We start from the raw sequence: 13,429 nt of genomic DNA on the forward strand, positions 1-13,429 counted from the left end.
TATTCTTGGTTCCACTGGGGTGCCTTCTTCCCTTAGTAATTTACTTCTCACCCCTTCCATATTTTCATCACAAAGACAATACAATACACTGAGACATGTTCTCATCCCCCCCCCCTTTTTTTTTTTTTTTTAAATTTTAAGCCAGGGCCTAGCTAAGTACTGAGGCTGGCTTGGAACTTAAAATCCTTCTGCCTCAGCCTCCTGAGTAGCTGGGGTTACAGGCTTGTACTACCACACCTGGCTCAATAATGCCTTGTTTTTGTTTTATATGTGGTATGTATATGCTGTAGATTGTTGATTGATAGAGGGGAAGAGGTATTTGTAACATAATTGGAAATAGGCCTTTCCTAAAATCACACAGCAAAATTAGACCTAGGCTCAGGTCTGCTTGAATTCTAGTCCATTTTCCTTTTATGCCCCATATTGTGTACCCCAAACCTAAGGACCTTATATTCAGGTTCTGAATCAGAGCAAGAACAGGAAAGTAGGTAACGGGGAGGAAAACTTAGGTAGAAGAAAGAGGATTTACTTTTTTCTTTTCTTTACTCTGTATCTCTATTCTGATTTTGCTACACAGCACACACACACTTACACATGCTTTTTTTACAACAATGTCATTTTTCTGTTTTCTTTTTCTTGTACTGTAGATTGAATCCAGGGGTGCTTACTCACTGAGCTATATCTCCAATCCTTTTTATTTTTTATTTTAATACTCTCTCTCTAAGTTGCTTATTAGGTCCTTGCTAAGTTGCTGAGGCTGGCTTTAAACTTGTGATCCTCCTGTCTCGGCCTCCCTAGTCACTGGGATTATAGGCCTTCACCACTGCAAAGCTTATTTTTCATCTACAACTTAACATAAGACGTAACCACTCAGCTTCCAAAGAAACCATAATGGAAAGGTTTAGTAAGTTATAATGGAGTTGTTAAGAAACCACATGCCATTTCACTTGAAGGGAACCATTTGAACCACTAACAATCCATAAAAGTGGCCTCTAGAAGCTTCAGTTTATTTCATAACTGAAATTTTTCTTAATCCTATAGTAGTAGCTAAGTATGTCCTAAGTGTTACTGTTTGGAATTTACAACTGGAATTCTGTTAAATCTTAACATTGAGTCACTATTGGATCTCTGAGTTCCCTGTCTCAGGCCTGCCTTGCCTTTTGAGAGGGTGCTAAGCAGCTCAAAACAACATCAGGCTTCTTTTATGTTTTTACCCTCCAGGAGTGGTGAAAGGGCATAGGAAGGAGTCTGGGGAGCTGTACTACAGCATTGAAAAGGAAGGCCAAAGGAAGTGGTATAAGCGAATGGCTGTCATCCTGTCCTTGGAGCAAGGAAACAGGCTTAGAGAGCAATATGGACTTGGCCCATATGAGGCAGTGACACCTCTCACAAAGGCAGCAGACATCAGTTTAGGTAAGGCCTTTGCTTTTTGAACAACTGCCTGTGGGACCTTTGCACTGCTTAAAGAGGGAGGAGTGGTTTAGAGCCATCAGCAGTGTTTCCTTAACTTCTTTCAGTATGTGGCTTATCAGATGGTGATGAGCTCTCATTTCCTGGAGAACTATTCCCTCATCTGTTTCCTTCCCAGTACCAAATAGTCCTTAGATTTTTCTGGTCTCCCCAGTTGTATAGGGGATGAAACACATCTCAGTCATGACAAAGACTGAACAGGAAATAAGATGGCCTTAAAAAAGAGGCTTCCTGCCTCTTTTGGAGGTGGGGAAAAGGCACTTTGGCATCTAAACCAGGTTCTTCTCAGGTTCTTGGAATTCAGGCCTAGACCACTTGATTTGACTGATCTTTGGCTTATCCTTTGTAGACAATTTGGTGGAAGGTAAGCGGAAACGGCGCAGTAACATCAGTTCTCCAGCTACTCCCACTGCCTCCAGCAGCAGCAGCACAACCCCTACCCGTAAGATCACAGAAAGTCCTCGCGCCTCCATGGGTGTTCCCTCAGGCAAAAGAAAACTTATCACTTCTGAAGAAGAAAGGTCCCCTGCCAAGCGAGGCCGCAAGTCCACCACTGTAAAACCTGGTGAGCGATTCATTTTGTCTCATTTCCCTCAGCAGATGACGGCAGAATGCCGAATCTGGTGCTGAAGAGATGTAGCCTAATACCTGGCAACGGCACTTCTGTCCTAGTTATAGTGGTTGGGTCCCATAAGCCTATATGTGGTACTAGAGGTAGTTAACTGCATCCCATGTCCCCTTATACTCAACAGAGTTCAAGTGGGGTTAAATAGGAGGGGAGGACTTGATAACAAATATTCATTGACTCCTGTTTGGGTTCTTGAAGGGAAAGGAATACTGAATTTTAAGCAGAATCAAATCAGGTGAGATCTCTTTCTTTGCATCATCTTCTGCCTCCTAGGAATTCTGCTCCCATCTCTGCTGCTCAGACTTTCTCAGACTTCATATTGAAGGTTTACCTCAGCCTGTGTCTCCGTTCTGCCTACTTTTCTCTAAGCAACCCCTTTCTAGTAGCTTATGTTCAGTGTTGAGAGGAGTTCAATCCATATGTTATTTATTGATTCTCTGCAATGGCTGACTGAGACCTGTGAAATAATTTTGGAAACAAGTCCTCAGTCTGCCCTGATGGTATTCTCATGCCAGTGCACTGATGAAATTCCGCTGGTTGTCACCATGTCCAGGCAGCAGAACTCCTTTTGTTTCCTGTGTGTTTGTTTTGTGTTATCTCCTTGTCTGTCTAGCACCACTACTGTGTTTTGAGGTATTTAAAAACAACAGCATCAGCAGCTAACTTTTATTGAATATTTACTGTGTGAGGCATGGAGCCTGCTTCCCATGTATTTCCTCAGGTGTAATCCTTTGAAATATAGGTGCTAGAATTTGTTTTCCAGTTGAAGAATCTGAGGCACAGAAAAGTTGGCTAATTTTCCCAAAGTAAACCAGGATTCAAACTCAGGCAGCCTTGATTTCAGAGTCCAGCCTTGTACATGTGATATCATATTGCCTCTGAGACTGTTCTCTTGCCGCTGGTTTTATTTTAGGGAGGCATGCATGACCTGTCTGTCATCTTAGCCTCCTAGCAAACCTGTGATTCAACTTCTCCAGGTCAGGTATCTGCTTTCTTCTCAAGGACTTGACTGGGGCACTTTATAGCATGGGTGTTCTGGGAGTCCTAGACTGACTGGTTCACTTAACATACCCAGGTGTTGGAAACTAGGAGTTAAGACAGGGTATTTTGATGTGGCTTCATCTACATGTAAAAGCACTTTACTATCAAGTATTCTCTGCACCATTCTGGTAAGGGTCAGATATGGGGGGGTAGGAGAATTTCTGGGCACTGTTCTTGGTAATAAAAAAACCCTTTTTTTTAAAGGCTGCTTCAAAATATCACATATCCTGGGGGAAGTCAGAGCACTGGGCAATGAAAGTGGGCTGAAGACTTCTGCTTTTCACTCTTACAACTCCTTGTTTCTATTAGGACCACCTCTTAACTTCAGATGGCCAAAATGTATGGTTTGGATACGTAAAAACAGACTAGCGATTTTCACTTACAAAAACAATGTACTATACATTGTCATGGCTATGTAAAATTTAACTGTAAATTTCTCTTCATTGTAATTTGACCCTATGTTGTTGGCCATTTAGAGTGCTTGGCTGTAGTAACAGTCTTTGGGTCATAGCTCAGAAACATTCTTTAGGGCATGGCCTACCCATCAGATCATGCTGGTGCTAGGGCCTTTATATCACCTAATACCTGTGCTCTTTTCCAGGTGCAGTGGGGGCAGGAGAGTTTATGAGCCCCTGTGAGAGTGGAGACAACACAGGTGAACCTTCTGCCCTGGAAGAGCAGAGAGGACCTTTACCCCTCAACAAAAGCTTATTTTTGGGCTATGCCTTTCTCCTCACCATGGCCACAACCAGTGACAAGTTGGCCAGCCGCTCCAAATTATCAGATGGTCCTACAGGAAGCAGTGAGGAAGAAGAGGGTAAGGCCCTAGAAAGCCCTATGGACTCTGACTTGAATGTTTTCTTCATTTTCATTCACTTTATGTACTGGTTGGTCCCCTACTGAGGCATGGCAGGGGCTGGGCAAGTGGCAATTAGGATCTTGGATAAGGAACTGAAAATTAATTTGTGTCCTGCTTCTCGGTTTATAGTTTCCACAGAATTCCTCTCAGTGAATGGTTCCTCAAAAGAACCTGGTAAACAGATGGGTGATAGATTTTTTTGTCATCTGTTTTACATATAAGGAAACAAGCTGAAAGAGGTTAAATAATTGTATTTTGTCTATAATGATGGCAGACTTGGAATTAGAACCAAGTGGTCACTTTACCGTCCTGCTGCCATCCAAGTCAGTCATGAATGCCCTACCATCTTTTCTATTTGTGTTCTAGGAACAATTTCTAGAGGAAACTCAAATTGGTGAGTCTTATTCTCTTGAGGTCTAAGTTTAAGACTGGGAGTGTGTGTGTGCTGCCCAGTGCCCAGGATAATTTGAGAGAAATAGCTTCTAGGCTTTTTTTAGCTCTCGTATTTTTATTTAACTGTAAACTAAATTTATATAGTTGTCACTTTGTGTTTTGGGTGAAGGTTGAAAAGAGGAGAGGTAAAATTTATTTCAGTATTCTGACAAGTATGTGATCTATGAGAGAATGAACAGATACAAGTGTGTACTCTACTGTAAGTAACTGACAGTAATATCCAAATGTGTCTAGACAGAATGATGGTTTTACAAGTCAGAGCCCTAATGTTGAGTCTTACAAGAGTTGAAATTAGGGAATGTGGTTGAAATAAAACAGCATTAAAGATCTGTGATTATTGGCATTTCAGGTGTGTAAGATGACTTTCCTAATTTGCCAAAACTTCTCACCAACTGCAGCCATGTGGACAAGGACATGGGAAGAGTGATCAGTGATCAGAAAGTTGAAATTAGGATTTATGCTATTTGGGAGGTGCACAGAGAGGCTGTAGATAGAGATGCTCTGGAGCAGGGAAGTTGGGTTGTGGGAACAAGTATAATTAATGTATGGGATTTTCAAGTGTCCCGTGTGTGTGAAGCCTAGTTTGTCTTACAGAATTCAGATATTTATCTTATGGGAGATAAACAAGGTATGTGAGGAGTTTCCTAGCCAAGAATTTAGTTTTACTTTGATCACAAACATTGATCAGATATTTGGGGAGTCCCTTGAGGATTCTGTGTAAAGGTGTGTCCTGGAATTAAAACAATGTTGTCTTTTTTTATTTTTGCTTTCACAATATTGCGCTAATAAATTCTAAGCCCTTTCCTAAAGTAGCACTTTACAAGATTATACTACAGATGTTTTGTTACTTGGCACAGCATAGTCAAAAAGACTAACTTTGGTATGAGATCAGGCTGTTTCTTCAGTTCCCTAAAACTCTGTATGCCTGTGTTGAGACCTAACAAACTCTACTCAACAAAAATTAAATGAAGAGGAATTTGAAGGTTTTTATTTTTTACTTAGAAAGTATAATTATTTTATGCATCAGTTTTATGTTGGTTCCTTCATACTTATCCCAAGAGCACCAGAATCCTTGATTTTTTTTGCAAATGAGAATGCTTAAGGTTACCTTTATCTCAAGAAGGCTGAAGATAGCAAAGGATCATTTTAGTATAGCTATTACAGGTGGCACACACCTGTAATCCCAGCTACTTGGGAGGCTGGGGCAGGAGTATATCAAGTTGGAGGCCAGTGTAGGCAACTTAGCAAGACCCTGTCTCAAAAAATGAAATAAAAAGGTGGGGATATAGCTCAGTGGTAGAGCACTTGCCTTGCATGTGTGAGGCCCACGTTCCATACCCTGTACCACAAAGAAAAAAGGAAAAAGAAAAAACATTCTCTGCTGAATTAATAGTTTTTAAGAAACTATGTGTAATAGATTTTATAGATAAACAGAAATTATTTGATGCCAGTTTATAACAGGAAGTTGGTAAAATATTTAAGTTCATCTTATGAAACATTATTAATGAGTTAGGAATATGGCCCTTGGTTTTGTTAGATGGCATATCATCAAGGATCATCAAACACAGACATTGACTCTGGAGTTGAGTTTATTTTGTAGTCTTATCCTCGTTCTAGATAGTGGAATTGAGATCCTCTTCATTTTAGTCTCAAGTTGGGCAGAGCCCTCTTACCTCAAAAGTAAACTGAATCCAAATTAAAGTTGAGAAGAATTGGAGAAATGGACTGCTTAAACAGGGAATACTGATCATACAAATATAAGAAACTGTTATGGGGGATTAAAATCTAAATGGGTCAGGACTGGAATCAGATATAAAATAAAAAGAAGTCTTGAGAATCTCAAGTCAAGGACCATGAAAAGTGTCAGCAGAGACTAGGTGTCTTGGTGCTAAAGATTGTGACATAATACATTAGCAAAAGGATGCTATGACAAAGCTGTGTTCTGAATTTCTTATAACCATTTAGTTTCTAGTTTGGGTTTTCATTTTGAAAAGAATGTATACAATGTGGAATCAAGAAAAAAGCAGTGAAAGTGAACAGGCTGTTCTGTCACACCTAAACAAAGATGCAGAGACCTGGGATGGGCCATCACCACCACCTGAGCAGCTCCAGCAGGCAGGGAGGTCTCCAAAGGGCATCTCTACAAGGGGTCTGCTCTACCAGGTTTTACTACTGGGGACAAGGGGGAAAGGGAGTGATCCTGGCATTGAACTTTATGCATTGGGTTGGGTTTTTTATTTGCGATAAAATTCAGTTAATTAGCACATAATTTCCCAGAAATCCTAATTAACTAAAATCTCTAATGTCTTGCTTTTCTTTTCTTTTCTTTTTTTAATGTGTTATTATATATGAGAGGAGCAGATGGCAAGAAAACAAGCTCAAATTAGATATTTGCTCAAAAGAAGCAATTTCTAATTGCCTAGGGTCATTACAGCTTCAGCCTCATCTCTCATATCTTCTACTTCACCCTCAAGACTGTAGAGCAGTCATTGATGTTCAGTGTCCTGAGGTACTTCAAGATCATCAAAGGTAGATAGTTTTCCATGAAAAGGTTGAAACAGGATTTTCTGATTAACCTTCACTTACTCAGTTAAAATTTTAAAACCATAATTTCTTTGTGCATTCTGGTTTACCAAAGTTTTAGTGTACAGGGGGTAAAAAAGGCTAATGAAGTGGGAATTTGAAGGCTTTATTTTATACAAAAAAAGATAATCAGCTGTTTATCTCCACAGAAGGCAGAACTAGAAGTAGGTGTAGTTTGCCACAAGATTTAGGGTAGACTTAAGGACAACTTTCTGATGATACGGTTATTCACATTAGAATAAGTCACTTGGGAAATGGTTACATTGTCTATTTCCATGAATAGTCCCTGATCCAAATCTTAGTGTGCAGGATCCTTTGATGATTTTAGGTCTAGGACCTACCTCCATTCCTCCTTTTCCCACTCCCTCCTGCTCTTGTCCCTTCTTTTTGGCAGCGTTTTATAGGCCTCAAGACAGATTTCTTTCTGACTCATGGGGAAGCCCTTAACTTGTTTTTGGGGACACACTACTATGGAGATAGCTGGGGAGTAGAAAATGAGGCAGTCAGAAGCAGGCATAAAGTAGTAAATAAGAAACCAATCAATTCAGTAACTATTACCTTGGTTATCTGTTTTTTTTATATAGAATTTTTAGAAATTCCTCCTTTCAACAAGCAGTACACAGAATCCCAGCTTCGAGCAGGAGCTGGCTATATCCTTGAAGATTTCAATGAAGCCCAGGTGAGGAGTCTTTTTGTGTAGCTGTCCAGTGTGGCAATAATGAAAGTCTGCTTTCTTTACTGAGAAAAGGCCCGAGAGGGTCCAGGAGGTTAGATTAAAATAGCCAGATTTCAGGAACTGGGAAACTGTCAAAACATTGCATGAACCAGATGCAGTGGTAAAACACTTGTAATCCCACCAATTTAGAAGTTGAGGCAGGGTGATTGCAAGTTCAAGACCAACCTGAACAACTTAGTGAGACAGTGTCTCAAAATAAAAAAAGAGCTAGGAATATAGCTCAGTAGTAGAGTGCCCTGGGTTCAACCCCAGTACCCAAAAAGTGGGAAAAAAATGTCATTGCATAAAGTTTAGCTTTTATTCTGTATAAGGAAATGTATAGAAGTTGGATTAGTTAATGGCTCTGGTTCTTCTTCTGGGATAAAGCATATTGAAATTTATGTTTAATAGAAATCCCTTTCATGTTGTTGATTTAACTTAAAAGGACAAATACAGGGGCTGGGGTTGTGGCTCAGGGGTAGAGCGCTTGCCTAGCATATGCAAGGCCCTGGGTTCAATCCTCAGCACCACATAAAATAAATAGATAAATAAAATAAATGTATTGTGTCCAACTACAACTAAATAAATATATAACACACATGTTATATATATGTTACATATATATAACATATATATACACAAATATATGTTACACACACAGATAAATATTTAATAGATATATCAAATACATGGGTTTTGGTTGTTCCTAAAAGGACTTAGGTCCTCAGATGAGAATCAGGGAGAATGTTTAGGGAAACATTTTGAGTTTTTGAGAAAAGTGGCCTCAGTCACAAGGACAGACTAAATCATATTTTGGAAGAATCTGAAAGTCTTCCAAGCTCTTCTCCATAGCTTATTAGAGTGAAGATCTTTCCATCTGTTCTGTTCCTTCCAGTGTAACACAGCCTACCAGTGTCTCCTAATTGCGGATCAACATTGTCGAACCCGGAAGTACTTTCTGTGCCTTGCCAGTGGGATTCCTTGTGTGTCTCATGTCTGGGTCCATGACAGTTGCCATGCCAACCAGCTTCAGAACTACCGTAATTATCTGCTGCCAGCTGGGTACAGCCTTGAGGAGCAAAAAATTCTGGATTGGTGAGTATTTGAGAGCCCATCCAGAGCTGAAGAGATAGGAAGACAGCAAGCTTTTGGAAGAATCTAGGTGAGAGAATAAACGTTTTTAGAAACTGGAATGTCTGTAGAGTAAATTACAGAATTTGGATGTGAAATGACTTCACCAGCTCATCTAGCTTTGTTTCCAAAGCTTAGTTCCATATTGGCTAGGAGCCCTTTGAACATGTGTGAGAATTTATATGTAGGTTCAATATTCCCAACCTATAAGGTCAGGGAACAAAGTTTTAAGTAAGCACTTAAAAAAAAAAAGCTCAGGCACATGATTCAGATTATTCCTAGCCCCTGGACAAACATGGTAGTCAGAAGGGTAGGATCAGAAGGCCAGGGATCCTGGAGAATACACATAATTCACCAAGAGGGAAGGGAAGGGAAGGGAAAGGAAGGGAAGGGAAGGGAAGGGAAGGGAAGGGAAGGGAAGGAGGTGCCTTAGTACAGGGCTGTTTTGAAAGAATTCAGATGTACCTGAGTTTCTTTGCAGAATGGCTGTTTGTTGGTCATTATCTGTCATGCTAAGATCCTTTCCAATTCCAAAGGGCTTGCTCTCTCTGAATCCTTCATAGGCAACCACGTGAAAACCCTTTCCAGAATCTCAAGGTACTCTTGGTATCAGATCAACAGCAGAACTTCCTGGAGCTCTGGTCTGAGATCCTCATGACTGGAGGGGCAGCCTCTGTGAAGCAGCACCATTCAAGTGCCCATAACAAAGGTACCAGAAAGTGTGTGTGTGTTTTGTTATTGTTCCAAGTACCCCACTATCTGTTGGGCCTGTGGTGTAATCTCAGTTTTGGTAATTTCACCTCATCCATTTTTTTTTTTTTTTTTTTTTTTTTTTGTACTGGGGATTGAACTCAGGGGCACTCAACCTCTGACCACATCCCCAGCCCCATTTTGAATTTTATTAGAGAGAGGGTCTCACTGAGTTACTTAGCACTTCGCCATTGCTGAGGCTGGCTTTGAACTCGTGAGTCTCCTGTCTCAGCCTCCTGAGCCACTGGGATTACAGGCATGTGCCACCACACCCAGCTTTACCTTATCCATATTTCTAAGAGAAGAAAAGTACCACCATTAAGAGGTGTGTCAACGTAAGTGAAGCACTGAGCTGTTCACGCTTCTGTTTCCAGTAGTATATTTGTTAAGACATTTCTACAATGTCAGCATATGTTTTTGGTTGTGATCAGGATTGTTTGACATAACAGGGCTTTACAGTTTGGGTAGACTATACATTATTTTTTTCTGTTGTTGATGGACCTTTATTTTATTTATTTATATGTGATGCTGAGAATTGAACCCAGTGCCTCACACATTCTTAGGCAAGTGGTCTACCACTGAGCCACAACCCCAGCCCACATCTGTCTTTTTTTCTTTTTTTTTAAAGAGTTGTTTTTTTTTTAATATTTATTTTTCAGTTTTCGGTGGAAACATCTTTATTTTATTTTTATGTGGTGCTGAGGATTGAACCCAGCACCCGTGCATGACAGGCAAGCGCGTTACTGCTTGAGCCATATCCCCAGCCCCCTACATCTGTCTTTTTCATGGAGGACTAAATTGGCATCCTTTCCTCATTCACTTTCCCCTACTCCTTGCAGATATTGCTTTAGGGGTATTTGATGTGGTGGTGACAGACCTCTCATGCCCAGCTTCGGTGCTGAAGTGTGCTGAAGCATTGCAGCTGCCTGTGGTGTCCCAAGAGTGGGTGATCCAGTGCCTCATTGTTGGGGAAAGAATTGGATTCAAGCAGCATCCAAAATATAAACACGATTATGTTTCTCACTAAAGATACTTGGTCTTACTGGTTTTATTCCCTGCTATTGTGGAGATTGTGTTTTAACCAGGTTTTAAATGTGTCTTGTGTGTAAGTGGATTCTTTGCATGGATCTTGTATATAGTTTTATTTGCTGGACTTTTATGATAAAATAAATGTTGAATCTCTTTGGTTGTAGTAATTGGGATTTCTTCATCTGTGTCTTTGAGCCTAATCTCAGAATTAACAAGACAAACATAGTTATCTTTGGAGGTTTTTAGGTTGCTCACTTTAGGAGGACAGCTAACTAATGAAGATAAAAATTTAAGAGTTTAAGGAAAATTTTGAGGCATCATTATCAAAAAGTTATCCCAGGCTGTCCAAAATGTTATGTTTCCAAAAACTCAATTTTAAGGTAGGTCAGAGACCAGGTTAATATGCCAAAAGTTGAGTGGAAGAGGAGAGAGCTCTAAGTTTTTGACTGTTAAAGTTTCTCTCCATACACAGAGCTGAGCTCACTGACAGCTGACCTATGGGTATTCCCCTGACCTGAAAAAAATTGAGTGGTCAGTGACCATAAGCTTGATGGGATGACTTTCTGTAAGAAAAAATATTGAAAACTCTAGTGGGAGGTCCGATATATTATTAATGTCACAATTGCTAGAAGCTCTATCTTCCCTGTACCTAGCATCATCCCTGTTCATGTACTCTTGTTCTCTAAACAGAGCCCAACACATTTTCTATAGGGAGCCAAACAGGAACAATTCCTAGGCTTTTTGGGCCATCTGGTCTCTCAGGACTACTCACCTCTGCTGTGAGAAGATGAGTGCAATTGTAGGCGATAGGTAAACAAATAAGTGTGACTGTTTAAAATAAAAACAAAACTACATTTACAAAAACAAGCAGTAAGCCAGAGTTTGCCAACCCCTGCTCTACAGGCAGCAGAGGGAGGGAGGGGAGGGAGGAAGGGATGGAAGGAGGGATCATTTCTAGTTGACCACTGCACAGACTAAGGGAATTATAACATGGTGGAAGAGGCAGAGATGAAGACCAGATTCAGTTCTGCAAATGAGACCACACCACACTTTTTCCCATTTTGGAGGGAGATGTTAAGTGAATATTTACTTTATTCACACTGATACCAACATTAATGATTATCCATGATGATTGGGTCATATCAGGGGAACTTTAATTCCTGTCACTTGTCACAAGGTAGAATAACTGGCCATAATTTCCAGTAACAATTTGACTCCAATTTTCTCTTAAAAGATCTTTTTCATTGGTGGAAAAATACTTTAAATATATTGTTACCAACTAGAATTGCCCTTTTACCTGTCCATATGAATTGGAACTTGCAAAATTCTTAAGATTCACAGGTTTGAAGATCCTTAAGGCTGGAAGGCTCATAAATTTTAGAGGAGGAAAGAATCTGTGTAGGCATGTTACTTGATACAGGGAGAAGGAAAGTCTTTCTCACCTTTGTATTTCTTACTTGCTGGTAACATCCAGCAGTTGACCTATTTGTAAACATTCCTTTTTTACATATAATCCCCTCTCCCCCCACACACACAAAGAAACTTCTGATCTTTGTCATTTACTACCGTATTTCCCACACCTTGAATAGAACCTAGGCACATGGTAAATGCCCCATAAAAAACTGATGAATAAATAGTGAACATGCCTAGCAGATGCTCTTAGTGTAAAAGGATGGGAGCCTTGTATGGTCAGCAGAGGTACAGCTGACTCCACAGGTTCTCCTTGGTGTGGGCAGTCACATTCCAAATGGGAATGATGGGAAGGACTTCTACCTTTGGATTATTTCTAAGAGAAAAGGTAAAGCCCTCTTACTAGGCTGCAGATATTTGGTGAATGGCTAGAGAATAGGATGAATCTTCGGTAACAGACTTGAGAATGTGGTGAGAATAACTGTTATTTCGGCTTATGAACCAGTAGTTTTCACATCCCGAAACTACAAAAGAAAAAAAAAGAGCCTCATTTAATACCATGCTTTCCTAAGATTATCTTCAAGGAAATACAAATCAGTGTTAAGATAATGTCATCTTAATACTCAAGAGTCTGACTACTGATAAAACCACTTAAAAAAAAAAATCTGCTCTGAGGCATTTTAGTGAGAAAGAAAGGCAATGAAGTTCTTTTCTGAATGGAAACAACACAGACCTGAGAAGCCAAATACCAGTGGATCTCACTATTAGATTAAAAAAACTTCAGTGAGAAGGGGTGGTCCTGTCCTTTCACAGAATTAGAAGCTAGGGGCCAGCAAAGCACAGTGCCTTTGCTACAAAGGTAGTTTGTATCACAGCTGGGAGTAGAAGGCATACTTCCTCCCAGCTCAGCAATCCACAACCTCGCAAAGGACTTCAAACCCCTCTCACTATCAGGTGTTTCATTATTTTCCTATGATGATGATTTTTTACTGGAAAAATAATCTTCATTAAAATAATTAAAGACGGTCAGACACATACCTGTATCTCTGAGCCTTGTTTATAGAATGAGGGTATTTGGGATCAAATGATGGCTAAAGTCTCCCTTCAATTCAGTTCTGGAATTATGCAACTCATTAAATAGCTACACATACACACACACACACACACACACACAGTTTCCCAAGGGTTGTCCCTACCTGCCCAGAGTTCCGCCAGCCTGGGTGTAGTATTTGTTATAATCTAGTCGTAACAGTAGTTGAGCCAAATCTGAGTTGATCTGATGATTCCGGACACTGGAGAGAATCTTGAATAGAAGTGAAGACTGGCGGCTAAAGCCCTGCAAAGAGGGGGACTTAAGCTG

General features: G+C 40.2%; 2 protein-coding genes across 9 annotated transcripts in view; one reads left to right on the plus strand and one right to left on the minus strand.

Moving 5' to 3' along the window:
• Tp53bp1 (tumor protein p53 binding protein 1) overlaps window positions 1-10,826 on the plus strand; it is a 95,980-nt gene extending 85,154 nt beyond the window's left edge. For all 7 annotated transcript variants that reach the window (XM_048793260.1, XM_048793259.1, XM_048793262.1 and 4 more), the window contains 7 exons: window positions 1,222-1,413; window positions 1,820-2,035; window positions 3,741-3,956; window positions 7,619-7,713; window positions 8,645-8,844; window positions 9,444-9,589; window positions 10,470-10,826. In XM_048793260.1, coding sequence (XP_048649217.1) covers window positions 1,222-1,413; window positions 1,820-2,035; window positions 3,741-3,956; window positions 7,619-7,713; window positions 8,645-8,844; window positions 9,444-9,589; window positions 10,470-10,657 — 1,253 coding nt within the window. In that variant the 3' untranslated portion in view covers window positions 10,658-10,826. The remainder of the gene's footprint in view (window positions 1-1,221; window positions 1,414-1,819; window positions 2,036-3,740; window positions 3,957-7,618; window positions 7,714-8,644; window positions 8,845-9,443; window positions 9,590-10,469) is intronic.
• Window positions 10,827-11,733: 907 nt separating this feature from the next.
• Window positions 11,734-13,429, minus strand: part of Tubgcp4 (tubulin gamma complex associated protein 4) — a 43,304-nt gene continuing 41,608 nt past the window's right edge. For both annotated transcript variants that reach the window (XM_015480747.2, XM_015480746.2), the window contains exons 17-18: window positions 13,266-13,405; window positions 11,734-12,593 (exon numbers count right to left, since the gene is read on the minus strand). In XM_015480747.2, the coding sequence (XP_015336233.1) occupies window positions 12,581-12,593; window positions 13,266-13,405 (153 nt within the window). In that variant the 3' untranslated portion in view covers window positions 11,734-12,580. The remainder of the gene's footprint in view (window positions 12,594-13,265; window positions 13,406-13,429) is intronic.

Source organism: Marmota marmota, unplaced genomic scaffold (assembly GCF_001458135.2).
Source record: "Marmota marmota marmota unplaced genomic scaffold, marMar, whole genome shotgun sequence".
NCBI lineage: Eukaryota > Metazoa > Chordata > Mammalia > Rodentia > Sciuridae > Marmota > Marmota marmota.